Source organism: Erpetoichthys calabaricus, chromosome 10, assembly GCF_900747795.2.
Source record: "Erpetoichthys calabaricus chromosome 10, fErpCal1.3, whole genome shotgun sequence".
Lineage (NCBI taxonomy): Eukaryota > Metazoa > Chordata > Cladistia > Polypteriformes > Polypteridae > Erpetoichthys > Erpetoichthys calabaricus.
In genome coordinates, this window is record NC_041403.2 from 142266068 (window position 1) to 142282172 (window position 16105).

Consider the following 16105-nt stretch of genomic DNA (forward strand, 5'->3'; position numbering starts at 1 on the left):
GGATTGTAAGTTTGTAGTGTCTAGAGTTAACTATTAGGTTATTATTAACAGTTGGTTATTTACTGTGTTTACTATTCTTTTTTTCAAATTCTTACTGAAATGAATCAACATTTGAATATTTAAAGAAAATTTCTATTTTGAAGAACTGAAACAATGTAAAATTAATGTGAATTAAATCAATCTGTGATATCCATCCATCCATCCAAACACTCATCCATTCCCTCAACCTGCTTATCCATTGCAAGGTTACGGAGAGCTCTATTATTCAACCAAAGCAAAAGCTAAGTTAAAAACACCAGAGTGTTGGACTCGAGATTATTAAACCACACTTGTTCACTCATCAAATCCGTACCTTGGACAAAAGGTTCCCATTGCTACATCAGAATTTATAGCTGAGTCTTCGTGATGCAAGACATGGAGGCAATCCTACCTGATCAGACAAGGTCCTCAAGCAACCCATTACCTGTCATTGAGGGTTCTAAAATGGCAATGCTATGCACTTACAAATTAAACAAAAACATTTAAAAATGTTCCTAAACTAAGATATAAAATTAAACCACCTGTAAATCTATATATATATATAAGTCAATGTATGTATTTAGGTTCCAGCATCACTTCCGAACGGCTGGAGTGATTTTCATGAAACTTGGTACGCATGTTTCTCGTTGGTTGACTACAAATACTGTAGGGTGAAATCAACCCTAACCAACCCCCTTCTGGGTAGGGTGGGGGTGACCTTGTGGTCTTGTATGCATGTTGTCATCCAGTTGACGCTTGAAATGACCACCAGAGGATGAACTGGAGGTGACGGCCAGCATTCTTTATGTTTGAGCAGCACCGCGCCCCTGTTGCTTTTGAAATTAAATAGAGTTGGCCAGTTCCGAGCGTCAACCGGATGATAACATACATACAAGACCACAAGACAAGCACATTAGTGAGTTTTCATTGCTTGATAGTTTATTTTTATTTTTAAATTTGTGTTTTTTATTTAATTATATTTTTCTCAAACAATTAAAAAAAACACTTTATTTTCCTCCCAGGCAACACTGGGTATTTCAGCTGTAAAGGATAAAATAACTATTTTCTATATGACTAAAATAGGTATTCCAATTTTTAACTATTTTTGCTTTTGCTTGTTTTTTCCCCATGTCTAAATTTCTTTTGTATCCTAATTTCTTGTGTTTCTTTAGTCACCTTGATGTCACAGGGCATACGTCACATGCGTCCAGCGTGAGCAGACTCAAAGGATGGTGACACCAGCAAAAAACAGATACATTAAATAACAAACAACAAATCATATCTGCCAGGAAATTGTACAATTAATATTTTACATGAAAATTAAATAAAAGAAGTAATAAAATTTTTAACAAATTCCCAACCCTATTCTCTGCATGTTAGGTAAAGAAAGTAGAAGCTGACACCTACTGTACAGAGCCAGGTGAGTGACGAGATCAACATATGGCTTCTGTTTTTAGGTTGTCCTTTCAGCCGAGCATTTGAGTCTCGTGATTTTTCCTTCCACCACATACAGCATAAGTTGTGTATCTTCCTGTTATAAATTAAATGAAAAAAAAAATTATGTCCATGATTGTGTCATATAAATGCATTTAATTGTCTGCCTGATGGCCCTGACAGTCATCAAGAGTTCTTCATCCCCATAAGTTGTGCTACACTTTCACCAAAATGTCTTATTAGAAAAGAATTTTGTAAACAGCAACAAGGTGTGATCAAAAAGTCAGGTGAATGTTGATGCAGAGCACCATCCAAGAGCAACGCAAAACAATTCAATGCAGGTTCTGACATGTCCATCCTAGAGCCGAGTTTGTGACAGATTTCAACTTGTTTGATCCTGTCAGTCATTTGTGAGCCACTGTCGAGTTCAAGTGTGTTTTTCAAGTTTGACGTTAATAATGGATATTGAGCAATGCATTACCATGAAATTTTGTTTCAAATTACAAAAAGCTTAGGGAACCTATCAGATGTTAAACTCGGTTTATGGTGACACTGCACCAACAATTAAGACTGTTTACAAGTGGTTTGATCGATTTCGCAATGGATCTGACTCGGTTGAAGACGAGAAGAGATCAGGATGTCCTTTAACATCAATAACCGAGGAAAATGTTGAAACGGTTTCATTCTTCACCATGACAACGCTCCTTGTCACACATCCCTTCTAGTACGACAATTTCTGTCGAATAAAAACATTACACTGTGTCCGCATCCACCTTATTGGCCGGATCTGGCACCGTGGGACTTCTGGTTGTTCCCTAAATTGAAAATAACCATGAAAGGCAAACAATTTCAATCCATTGAGGACATCCAGGCAGCCACGACAGGCCAACTAAAGACACTCTTGAAAGAAAGCTTCCAGAACTGCTTTGCAAAGTGGCAGGAGCGTTGGGAGAAGTGCATTCAAAGTGGAGGAGAGTATTTTGAGGGTGACTAGTAGTTGTAAATCTTTTGCTGCAATAAACGTTTCTTTTTTAAATCATTTACCGTACATTTCCCTTTATTTTAATTGAAACTCGGACCGCTGAACATAAATTTGATGTAAAGTGAGCCAACAGATGAGCAACTAAGTTGGGGCCTCAAACTCCAACCAACTTCACTTCATTCAGTTTCTTAATTTGAAACTAATTCTCGTTGCTAATTAAACCCGTTATTTAATTCCATGGCTCTCATTCTCCCATGGCAGACATTTACAAAACTGTTGATTTTCTTTTTTAAGAGCGCTGTTAAAATGTTTTGTGGACTTGAGCAGATCAACATTACTGAGGCCTTCACCTTTCTTTATTTTCAGTTATTGCGTGATGGACGCTGGTTGTTGTTTATGTGTTGGTACATTTTGTTTCTTAATATTTTTTAGTTGCTAATTAAGGAAAAAATAAATAATTAAGGGGCCTGAGTCTTAAGTTGTGCATCAATTAAAATTAAGGCAAAGAGTTAATTAGCATCAAAATCTGGTAACTAATTAAGAAAAGGGTAAGAATGAAAACCTGCAGCCACAGTGGCCATCAAGGATCGGAGTTCAACACTCATGTTCTAGAGCAGGGGTGGGCAGATTCAGTCCTGGAGGGCCGCAGTGGTTGCAGGTTTTTGTTCCAACCCAGTTGCTTAATTAAAAACCAATCCTTGTCAATTATATAATTGCATGGCTTGCTAGTGCTTTAACTCTGCCATGTCAGGTCATTCTAATATCCTAGATTTATTTTCCTTTCTAAGGATATCATCCAAATGATCTGAAGTCTAAAACAGATGAGTAATTCTCAGTGCTTCACTTTTTTTCTCTTCACTTTCCTTCCAAGTATTTAATTAAACCAAATAGTGCACAATAAATACACACAGGCGTAAATGGTAACAAGCTAAATGGAGAAATGCTGGTCTCTTTTGTCATTTGCATGGTATTGCTAATTAGGAGCAATTAAACACCAAGATTACAGCTGTTTAAGACTAAAATAAGCAATAAGGGTTCAAACTCTTAACGAGCGAAACAACTAAAGTGAAGCAGAAGTGTTACTTGAGCAATAAGGGTTTCTTATTAAGCAATTGGGTTGGAGCAAAAACCTGCAGCCACTGCGGCCCTCCAGGACTGAATCTGTCCACCCCTGTTCTAGGGAGTGTCTCTTTGTCTTGCACGATTTGGCTCAAAAACTGATCAGCACATCGTCATCTTATAACAGGCTTAAGTTTCGAGTTTGGTATTTTTCCATTCAGCTGTTTTAGCTTTAGACCAGTCGTTCTCAACCTGTGGGGCAGGCCCCCCTAGGAGGGTGCAAAGTAACAAAAAGGGTGGTGCGAAAATGTGAAAAAAAGAAAACAAGAATCGAAAATATGAAAAATACATCTATCTAACCAAAACAAATTAACTTAAACTACATTCTGATACTAGAAAAATAAATATAGAGTTAGATAAATGTCAATAAAAGTTAAGTAGGTATAATAAAATATACATCTATGATATATCATTAATTAAAAAAGAACAAATTGGTATTAGTGGGCTCATTTCAAAAAAACGTTAGGGGGACGCGATTAAAACTGTTATGAAAACTCGGGTCGCAAATCCTTAAAGGCTGAGAAACGCTGCTCTAAACCATCCTCAAGAAACTGACACACAGACAGACACACACCCATGTTTTTGGTATCAGGTGACCCTAAAATGTCGATATCCATCGAAAACGGGAGATCGAAATTCTTGACAAATCTAAAGCTTTCGCTCTTTCCCCATAGACGATAGATTATGATGGGGGAGAGCCCAAAGCAAAATCAGGTATGCAAGGGAAGTCTTTTAATACCCAGTTTTATCTTACAAACCAAAAGGAAACTGAATTTGTTAAGTCCGGGATGATTTTCAAACACGAATCACTAATGTTAACAACTCATCATCTTTACACTCTACATAATGGAGCACGGATGGATGTTCAGAGTGCAGCTGCATGATTGTAGGGGGGCTGCGTGTTGGTTATGCGTTCAGACTCTCACAACTGATGCTTGGATTCACGTGCTGTGGTTCAGTCAGCTTGTCACATGTGATGTTCAGGTGTCTTCTTGCATTATCCCAAAGAACATGGCTCCGGAGCAGATTATAACAGAAGTGGAAAAGCCCAAGAAACATTGAAAGGCCATTTCTTTGAATTGAAAGAGTATAGGTTAACAGACTAATTAAATATTATTTAATGAAAGGAAAGAATGTCTTATTAGGGTTAGTTTTGATGACTAATGTTATTATCAAGATAATTCTGTCACTTTGTATGTATTAAGAGGTTATTTGAGCAAAAATGGGGGTCATTTGTGTAGCCAGAGAACTCTAATTTCCATTTAAATTAATGTCAATGGTGTGTTTGCATTAGAGAAATTCACCTCATGAAGGTGTTTTCAGGAAAGGATTAGCTTCACAAATTGGGGAAGAACTGTACTGTTTCAACTTGGTCAAATATAATAATCAGTGGATATGGAACTGCTGAAATGAATAGAACAGTGCAGACTGACAAATAGGCTCCATGGCACTGTGGAGGTCATTAGGTATCCGTCTCTGTAGATGGTCCTGTGCAGGTCCGTGGTCCAGATTTGATTTGCAGAGCCAATCATCTCTCACCTTTTTTCGCCTGGGTCTCTGTCTCCCTATGTCCTGCTAACCCTTCACTGTCTCTTAAGAAGAAGCAGTTTGCTCTACTCCCCGAAGGTAATCATCTCTGTTTTATTAACCTTTCTATATTATGTGACTGAATAAACAGAGCACACCACAGAAAATGCACTGGAAAACAGCACTAATAAGACCCTTCAAGGCATCTAATGGCCTCGTTTGCCTTCTCCCCCATCCAGATTCCAGCAATTTGCCTCCAGTGTGACCTCTGCTGCCTTAACAAATTGTCTGTGTGATTGAAGCCTTTATTTCCCTCTAATTGCTAGTGATCTTCATCCTTTCGCTTTGATTGTTCTCGCTTCGGCTGCTCGTCTGCAGCCTGGACACTGAAATTTGCATGCTGCCGCAGAGTAATTTCAAAGCATGAGAGTCATTAAAGTGTTGTTCTTGTCTATTTGCTAGAAAGCTTTGTACATCTTAATTAATTAAAGGCCAGGCTGCAACCAAAGGCATATATATGAGTTTCTCAAGTCGCTTTTGCACATATTTTATCCAATTTGGGTTCAGGTATTTATTTAGAAGTATTTGTAGAAGAAAAATGAAGGCCGGACAGTAACTTGTACTTGTGGGACCCTTTCTCAGGATTGGCATACTATTGCAAGGAGTGTCACTGTGACAATCAGCAGTCGGTTGAGTAAATTAAGCTAAAAACAATGTAAACTGTATCGATATATTTTGTAATATATGTAGTCCCTTACAGATTACATATCGGCATCAAGCACTTGACAAAGCCACCAGGTGTGATATCTTTAAGCTATGAAATAAATAACTGTGGTGGGTTTCTAGGAGCAATAGAAGTAACTGCAAACAGAAGGGTAAATACAGGTATAACAGAAAACCTGCACAACTGAATGAGGCAAAAAGATCAACATTGAAATTACTCTGAAACTAAAAGGCATAGAGAAAATGCAGATATTTAGTATGCTTTTGCAATTAAAGGATGCTCCCTGATATACAAGGGACAACAAGAATGTTTTTAACAAACTGTATACTCACAGCCTGCCTGGTGCTGTTGGTCAACATGCACCCAGGCCGCTGTGGGAACATCAGAAGAGAACTCAGTTAACTGGCAGCCTTTCTTGTGTTTTGACAGATCCTGTTCATGGGCCCCAGAATGTTGAGGTAGTGGATGTCCGTGCCCGCCAACTGACCCTCCAGTGGGAACCCTTTGGCTATGTTGTCACACGATGCCACAGCTACAACCTAACAGTCCAGTACCAGTATGTTTTCAACCAGCATGAGTTTTCTGCCGAGGAGATGATTCAGACATCGTCACACTACACCCTGCGAGGCATGAGGCCCTTTGTGACCGTTCGACTCAGGCTTGTCCTGTCAAACCCAGAAGGAAGAAAAGAGAGTGAAGAAATAGTGAAACAGACAGAAGAAGACGGTAAGGCTGTTGTGTTATCTTGAGCAGTGTGATCAGATCTCTGTGTTTAATTGCTTTTGAACTTTTGAAGAGCAGATCCCTTGGAATAAGCCCAACAGCTATTGTGAATGTTGTAGTATTTCAGGGTTCCTGGACAGCATTTACTGGTAATTTGCTCCTGTAAAGTCACATGTTTTAAGCCCCTGGGAGTAAGCCAAATAGTAATCCCCTCATGGGCTAAGATGTAGATCTTGACGTTTTAGGAACTCATGTCAGAAGATGTTAGAAATTATTGTTTATAGTCTTCTCAGAGTGAGGGTTGGTTGAGCCAAATATCAGGTGTAGAAACCTTCACACTTAGGACTGAGCTTTTCATATAAAGACCAGGTAACCAGGATGAAACGGAATTAGACGTATCCAAGGTGCTATTCTATCCTCATGCTGGGATATTTGCATGACTCTTGTTGCAAGCCTCCATTTACTTTTACATTGTACAGGAAACATTATTTAAGTATTGCAATCCCGAAATGATAGAAACTCATTGATTAAAAAAAAAAAACTACTGTAGTTGAAAGAAACGTCTGGCCTATTGACTGCAAGTCAGTTTTTTATTTAATATATTTTTTATTTTACTTATTCATTTTTCTACACCAAAACTGACGTTTAAAGTTCCCTTTCCAACAAATAAATGTTGTGTTAAATTAAAGATCAACAAGAATCATTTGAACCATTTTTCAAAGTTGTTTTCATTCTCTCAGCAGTGTATGTTTAACACGGAGAAATATATCTGTAGCACTGAGGCCTTATTTTTTAGCTGCTTGAAATGAAAGTGGTTCAAAATAAAAATATCTACAGTTTTAACATTTTTTCTAAAATTCTCAGCTGTTTATGAGCCATGGAAGAAATCATCAAACCACTGATGAGAAGGCTTACATGTCCCCTTGGCAATACTCCATCTGACTCTCGCACTTAGATGACAGTAATACCGGGTTTACTTCTGTGAGCACTGATGTTCATTTTGTTCTTTATAAAATTACACAATGAAGCATAGATGTGTCATCAATGAGAGTGATGTGATCAGAATATGCAGAAAGTTGCATGAGCCCCTGGAGCTAGATGTTTTTATTTGTTAATATTCTTTGGATTTGGCTATATATTATTAACGATGTTTGAAATCACTTGTAGCATAAAACAAAATGCATCCTCACTATTTAATACTTCCACTTGAGTTTGGCTTTTCATCTTGTTCAGCGACTTGCTTTGCTTGATGTAATTTTTCTCATACTTTGCCTTTTTTTTACCACAGTTTTGATTAATCTCCTTGTATGTGTATAACCCTCAAACCGAAATGTATTAATATCCTTCAACTTAATTCACATGTGCTGTGCATGTCTAGGAGATCATTTAATGTGAAGAGCCTACCTGACAGCATTTAATGCGGAAGACCTAATAGACAAGATTGTGGTCATCATCATTGCCATCACCATCACTTGTTTTAACTGTCATTTTCTGGGTTTATCTCCGTTATCTGGTTCCTTCCTAAATCAGTGTTCCTCTTGTAATCGCTGTCCTGAGCATTCTTTGGCATGAAAAACATCCATTTCATATTATTTGACATCACCTTCAACCATGTTTTCCTTGGCTGTGCCTCTGGGCTTCATCCTCTCCACATCCTCGCTTTCTCTGTGTACCACCAATCATGCTCTGTATCATCACACACAACGCACCATCTTAGCTGGTTTCTTCTCAGCACAACACCTATCACCTCTACACTTTTAACTTGGCTTACATTTTCCTTTGACTCCATGAAGGTCCACATACTCATTTGATCATTCTCATCTCTCTTTTTTTCTAGCTTTGCTTCAAATTCTGCCTTCATCAGCCATGTCTTACTCACTATAGAGCATACTACTCCTCTCGCAGCTTTCACAAATTGTGCCCTTCAATGTCAGGGAGGTTCATTTAGAAGTTCAAATGATGTACAGTTCCTGAAATTTCTTCCATGCATCCCTCGCCCTGGCTATCACTGCTGCACCTGCACTTCTGTTGACATTCAACATGCTACCTACTGTAACCAGTAGAACTTCTCCACTTTTTCCAAAAGAACTCCATTGCTGATACCTAGATTTGCATCTACTATATCTGCATTTTGCATTCCTCTCACCCACTTTCTAGTAAAGATTACACTTGTCGCCTTCTGACTACGTTCATCCCATTACATCTATTATATACACCCATTTCTGACAACTACCAAAGTTTATTCCCAACTCTACTGAAAAAAAAAAGTTACTTCACTGCAACATTGTACTTGGGCAACATCGCTCACGAGTGTGCTCTGGTGACAGCTAGTGAGGAAGAAATTAAGCACACGCGTAGCATGCGAACAAGTGGCAAGAACCAAATACAATTCAATCTGCCCAGTTTAGGGTCCTGTGATCATCACAACACCAGTGGGTGTAAGGCAAGAAGCAAACGCAGAGGACTTTACACCGGTCTTTTGCAGAGCTCAATCGCACAACCAGTCAGAAAGTGTGTTATGTGCAGTCCACTATCAGAAACGTGGACATAACATGTCAGTTTATTTGTCATTCAGTTCGTTGCTATGGATAAGCTGAAAGTGTGCAATCGAGTGGCACAGTAGCCAGCATTCATACCTCGGGGGCTTGCTTTGTGGGCGAAAAAAGGTTATGGATGTTATTTACCGTATATAGTCGCATATAAGTCGAGTCTTGAAATCCGAAAAATCGATCATAAAATCAGACCCCGACTTATACGCCCGTTCAAAAATGCGACACTTAATTTTATTTTTTTTTTACATCTTCTTGCTTCCTCCAATCTCACTCCACTTTCTCAGACACATCGAATTTTGTTGCAGCAGCTCACTTTCTAATTTCTTTCGCTACTTCAATGACATTTAATTTAAAACCAGCTTTTATTTTCTTCTGATCGAACGCTCCATCGTAGATAAGGGATGCTCTTACGATAAAGGTGTATGAGGGTGTGAGATACAAAAACCACAAATCAGTGCAAATGTCACTTCAGAATAGTTTGGGTATTACCGTGTGGTTATGCAGGCACAATACATAGAAAAAAAAATGCCGTGTACTCCATGGTTACTCTCTCAGGTGGGCTTTAGCATGTTGTAATCTCTTTGACAAATAGTGTGAGTTTTCTGCATTCGACTTATACAACTGACATTATAAAATACCGGAAATTATATGGTAAAATCAAGTCCTGACTTATCCGCAGGAGAACTTAAATGCGAGTATATACAGTACTTCATAGCACATGAAGGACTAAACATACTGTATCTCTCTATTATAAAAGGAAATCCTGGGACTAGACTTTCTTGGAGATAATTTCAACTCCTGTGAGAGATAATTTAAAGTCCCCCAAGACGAGACTTTTTGCCAAGAGATTTTGACAAGTCCTGCCCTCCTCTCAAACATTTACAACCACGGCCATGGTCCAACCACTTCTCATTTGTGTGAATGATATTGTCAGACACAGTTCTTGCATTCTCGGCTCCAAGTGGGGTCAGAAATAAAAGACAAAGAGTAGAAGACAAAGTAGAATGTTGTAAAGAGGTTAAAAAAACATTGGCGTGATACACATGCAGAGCAGGTTAGAGATTATGAAATTACTAAAATTTGAAAGTCTCAAAAAACGGATAGTAAAGATCGCATTAGTGCTAACAAACGGAAATTATTACTTGGTGAAATAACAGAACAGTGAAAAGAGATCGAATATATGTAGATATTGTTTGGCTTCAAACTTTAAGTCAGATACTTCTAGATCATCTAATTCGTGTTGCCATTAGGGAAAATTATTCATTGTTTCTTCCCATGAAGAGACCTATCCGCGAGAATTGAAAAATTTGTTGTTTGGTGAAAGAGAAATCCACATACTCGCAGAGACATGAAGTAGCTAGTGCATAGCGCAGGCTGGGGAGTTGTCGAGTAAAGCAAGCAGGGGGAAAAGCCCCCTAGTTTTTAAAAAGGAAAAAAAATATTCATGTTTGGTAGTGTTTCTGGTCAGTTTTGTGAAGGTTCGTATATGGTCTTAGGATTTTTTAAGAAATACTGGCCAATGAAATATGCAGATTTTCGGCAAAAGAAGAAAAGTAATGCTAAAGCCACATGCTATTTGTAACATGTTACATTTAGTAATACGTAACTACCTAATATTTTTCATTTTTTGTATATAATGAGTAATGTAACTATGTTACTTTTAAAAGTAATGTTTCCCTACACTGCTGATAATTGATGATTTCAATATAAAGAGACTAATAGCATCTGAAATGCACAATTTTTGATCATACATTACATGATGCTTGTGATGAAGCCTAGCTTGAATTGGAGAAAAGCTGTGAGGTGTGCCAGCTCAGACAGAACTTTTTTTTTGCTGGAGTGGTAGACCAGCTCAGATACCATCAGACCACTTTTTATTAGTTCACTCCATAAACATGAAATGGTAGGTCAAGTCATGTGCAGTGGGTCCACAGGTACAAATGGCTCTTTACTTCTGTTAATGTCAAAGATCATCACGTTGTGCTGGAATCAAGTGTAGCACTACTCCATAAAAGAAATGTGCATGAGTATGCTGGAGGGTTAACTAGAATTAATAGAACACAAGCAGATTGTTTATGTGCACATAAAAGGAGGTGGGCCACCATGAATTGGAAACCCAGCTTAGATACAGTAGAATGATGCCAGTGCTGGAAGAAAAGCCACTGTTAAAAGCAGAAGATCTGAAGCGTGACCTGTTGCACACATCGTTAACAATCCACCCATGTGGATATTAAAAAATGCAAAAGCAGATTTGTTATTTGAAATTTCATAGAGCTCATTTTAAATTAAAAACCCTGAAACCAATGAGCATGGAAACCTAATACAGAGCCACCTATTTGTACTAAAATCATATTGGAGGTTATTGCTTTTCAGTTCTTCACAGGCCTTCTTCAGATCTGAACACATTGATGTGTTGCGTTTAATTTAATTTGCTTCCCCGGGGTTATACCAATTGTATCGCAGCCACTTACAATTCATTTTGCTGGCATTTTTAAAGCCATTAATTTCGCTCATTTTTATTTGCTTCCTCACGCAAGAAAAATAAAAAGATAATGCGACGCAGCAGTATTTATTTAGGAGAACAGTTTTTATGCATTTCTGGGTAATTCATTCCACTTTAATAGCTGGAGGACACAATGTGACATCAGTGGCAGGGCCTGCTGCCTCCCTTTTTGTCTTTTTTATGAAAGACTCGGCTGCAGTTGAGTGAGGTCAGTCAGGCAAGGGATTATCAGACAGATTCAAGTTTGAGCTGTGGGGAGTCTTCAGATGGACTGACCAGCCGTGTGGTCCACAAACAGTGAAACTAGCCACAGGGAGCTCTATCAACCTTACATGCTGGGACTGAATAGCATATGTGCTAAATTGCCTGAATTTTATTATCAGTGTGCATCTCATGGATTTCAATGAGATAGCTTACTAGCTCAGTTCAAAGAAGGGTTGGTTAGCTGATCAAGTTGGTGGACTTTGATGGGAAGGACATGGGCTTCTCTTTCAAGTTATTCGACTGAAGCTGTGTTCTCCTTCCTTACTCGACTCAATGAACATGAGCTGGACATGCCAGGGAAGTCCAATGGTTTGGACAAACTTTATAAGCATAACGGAATTGACTCCGGCTGTCATCCAACCCCCTTTGAGAATTGATGTCAAGTATCATCCCGTTCCCCCTTTGAGGATCTGCAAGGCAAGTCATAATTGAAGCAAAGCCATTAGCTTGAAATGCCCTCGCCAACCAATCTCAAGACATTTAAACCATACACGACCCATTCCTATTAAGTAGTATGGCGAATCTCAAGTCTGTGTGACCCAAATTCAGACAACATAAGAAACTCTACTGTAACTATACTCTAAGTTAAAAATTATGAATGAATTTAGTATAGAAATTCTGCAACGGGAACACATGCAAACAACCACAGACACGTGGAATAAATTGCCAAGTAGTGTGGTGGAGAGTAGAACTTTAGGGACCTTCAAATCTCAGCATGACTGTATTTTGGGGAATCTGGGTGAAAAAGCTGAATGGCCTGTTCTTGTCACAATTTATTTAATGTTCTAATGTTACTGCATTCTTACTTGAGTTTGAAATCCAAGTCAACGCTGTGAACTGTAAGTTGGGTGCACCTTGTGAAACAAGTGTTGGCAAGTTCTCTAAACCAAAAAATATGAGTTGTACATGTCAGTGGTATAAGATGGACAGGATTTATCCCATTTTCTGGACAATCAAGTAGACAAAGAAGAGCTTAATTTAACTTTTTCAGTGAACCAAATGCAGTAGTGCTAATCAGGCTTGGACATTTGAGGCTGTCCAGATGTTGTCCAGCTCTATTGACCCATTAAAGTAGAGCAGAGTAAACGTGGCCAGTTGTTAACCTAATTGGCTGAAGATGGGCTGACTAGTGAAGGACTGGCCATTTTTATGAGCACAGTGTACTGTGTCTGGAGGAGTACGAGTTAGATTGCTGCCAAAGTGACTCTGCCTTCAAGTGCTCCATCCACAAAACACAAGGGATGAAGGCACATTTCAAAGGAAAGGGCATAATAATAGACATCATGGAAAAATGCATAAATAAATGACATATAATGACTTAAAAACAACAAATAAAATGCAAGAATGCAAAGTGGTACATAAATGTAACATCACAGTCTAATGGACTGAAGTTGGGCACACAGATGAGGTCTGATGGACCTGAATTGGCCTCTTGATGAAACCAATGGACATGGCAGGAATTCTCCATCGAACTGGACATAACAGTGGACCATGTGAGGAAGGACTTGGCCACTTCACTACAGAAAACAATCTAAGGCTGATCACCCCAGTTGACTTTTTAAACTGGAGATGTTAAGCTGCATGAATCCAATGTACCATGATTTCATAGTTTCATGAAGTACTCCCAGTCTAGCTGGGAAAAGGCCTGTAGCCACAGAGAATAAGAGGCACTCTGAGCTGCACACACAGAGCTCTGCTGAATGTTTAGTGCTGCTGTTTTTGTGACTTTAAAGACCAACAGGGCCAACAGTCCCAGTTTTCTGTTGCACTGTGATGACACGGTGTTGACAATGACATTTGTAAATGTTTGCTTTAGCGGGTAAAACAGAGCCAAGAAAATGTCATTGGGGTTATCAGAGGTGACTGACGGCCCAGTGCCATGCAGACCCTGCACTTCAGAAACTAATCAAGTTCAGATGAACTTATTACATTGTCATCTGTCTTTTGTCTGAGCTCTGTCATTTTTCTTCCTTTCTTTCCTTAAAGACATGTGATCGAAAACCGAGACGTGTCTCTTTGTGTCACATTGTTACAATAATTAAATCTGCTTACTCCATTGAGGGAGTCAGAACTGGCAATTCGCTGTCACATTCATAATTAAAATTATGATTACAGTATTTTCTATCTGTTTTGAAATCAGGACTGAGATGGTGAGCTGTTATGTTTTTCGGGCAGGTTTCAGAATTGAACGCTATCTTTAATAGTGATTTCTTGCCGCTCTGCTCTGCGTTTAATTACTTCTCCTGAACGCTGTAATGACAGATGATAAAAGATGAACAAATTTGCTCTAAATTGGGCATACATTCAGAGAGGTTAAATTAAACGCTGTGGCGGAGATGTATGCGTGCTTGCGTCAAACTTGTAGCCTGATAAGGAAATGGGCCAGCTCACTTTTATTTGTCTCTTACGATGGGCCGTGACACACTTCATACTTTAGGGTCTTCAAATGTCAATTTGCTGCAGGTCTGCTCTATCCTCCTTCAATAACCATCATGGATCTCAAATCAAGACCTTTAGTTTCTTCCATTCAACGAAAATCAAACTTTAACTCTTTTTGAATCATTGGGCACCAAAAGAAATCAATCCCTGGACAGGCTACCAGTCCATTTTAGGGCACTCACCAACACAGGGCCAATTCAGGGTCTCCAGTTAAACTCACAAGCTTGGCTTTGGCATGGAGAAAGAAAAACAAAATACTTTTTTAGAAAAACCTACACCAGTGTTGAGAGCACGCATACTCTTCATGAAAGTTACCTAGCAAAGAGCTGAAAGCAAGTTTCTGGAAAAGGTCGGAAGATCAAACACCTTGCCACCCACCATTATGTTTTTGAAGAATTTTGGTGTCTTGCTGTGCAGGGATGTGACAGGGCTAATGACTGGTTGACCTCACCCTCGTCAGTTTCTCATTACCATTTCACCATCTCTGAAGATGTTTGCTGATGTCCTGCAGACATGGCCACTGTACGCAACCAGGTGTTGTGCTGTTGTTCAACTGTTGTAACATATCACTCTTCCCAGTCTCTGCTCATGCTTAAACATTGCAGGACCAGGCCTCAAGTTACCATTTTCTTGTTGGAACCATTCATGATTATGTGAACAAGCAGCCATCCTACCATCGAGGAAAGTTCTGGAAGCTATATAGTGGTGTGCAAAAGTATTCAATCCCCTTGAAAATCATCATCATTTTCTGCATGACAAAAGATTTCTACACATATTTATATATTCAGTATTTTTAATGTGAACTCTTATAAATAAGAAAATAAATCATTTTCTGTAGATATTTAACTGAAGAAGAAAAACTCCAAAGTTAGTGATCGCATGAGTATTTAAACAGGTTAACACAAATGACAAATTAAGTGACACAAAGGTGACAGTCATTTAACAGTTTTAATTAAATATAATTAAGTACTACTTGTGACTCCTTTATATCCCTATGGATATAAAAAGCCTCCTTTGTGAGGGCCATTATCTTTGTTGGACAATGATTGCAAAAATGAAGACAGAGGAGTATTCTACTGATGTGAGAAACAAAGTCATTGAAATGCACAAGGCAGAAGATGGCTACAAAAACAAATATCAATGAGTCTGAATGTCTCGTTAAGCACTGGTGGATCCATCACCAGAAAGTGGAAGGTTCATCACAGCACCCAGACTCTTACTAGAACAGGCTGTCCATCAAAACTGAACATCAGAGCAAGACGTCGACTGGTGAGAGAAGCGACTAGGAATCCAACCGTCACTCTCAGAAGTTTGCAATGCTCATTGGCTGAAAATGGAATGAAGGAGCAGGGATCCATAATTTGAGAAGCTCTCCATTAAACAGACCTCTACGGAAGCATAACAAGAAAAAACTCATTCCTTCAGATGGTCCACATAAAAACGTGTTTTCCATTTGCTACAAAGCATGAGAAAGACCCAGTTAAGATATGGGAGAAGATTTAATGGTCAGACCAGTAAAGGCGCCCTGCACGATAATGTGCAGTGAATACACTTGACTTGAGCATTCCTAGTTTTCATTCTCTTTCTCTGTACGTTTAGCATTAGTTTGCTCAGAGGTTGATACGCTTGCTGCTTTCTGAGCAGATCTCCTTTCCTCCACCCTAGTGGCCCGCTTCTTCTCTTCTTTCATCGGAATCTTTTTGAGTTAAAACTGATTAAGTCAGTGTTTGTGTTGCAACTACTTAGTACGCTTTCTTTAATTTTTCACTTAAGCTGGCACTTAAGTCTTCAGTCTGCCTCAAAATGATTTAAGATATGAA

General features: G+C 38.8%; 1 protein-coding gene across 11 annotated transcripts in view; it reads left to right on the forward strand.

The window, feature by feature from the left end:
• ptprt (protein tyrosine phosphatase receptor type T) overlaps positions 1-16105 on the forward strand; it is a 651792-nt gene that overhangs the window by 356432 nt on the left and 279255 nt on the right. For all 11 annotated transcript variants that reach the window (XM_028812019.2, XM_051932510.1, XM_051932511.1 and 8 more), the window contains exon 8: positions 6234-6530. In XM_028812019.2, coding sequence (XP_028667852.1) covers positions 6234-6530 — 297 coding nt within the window. The remainder of the gene's footprint in view (positions 1-6233; positions 6531-16105) is intronic.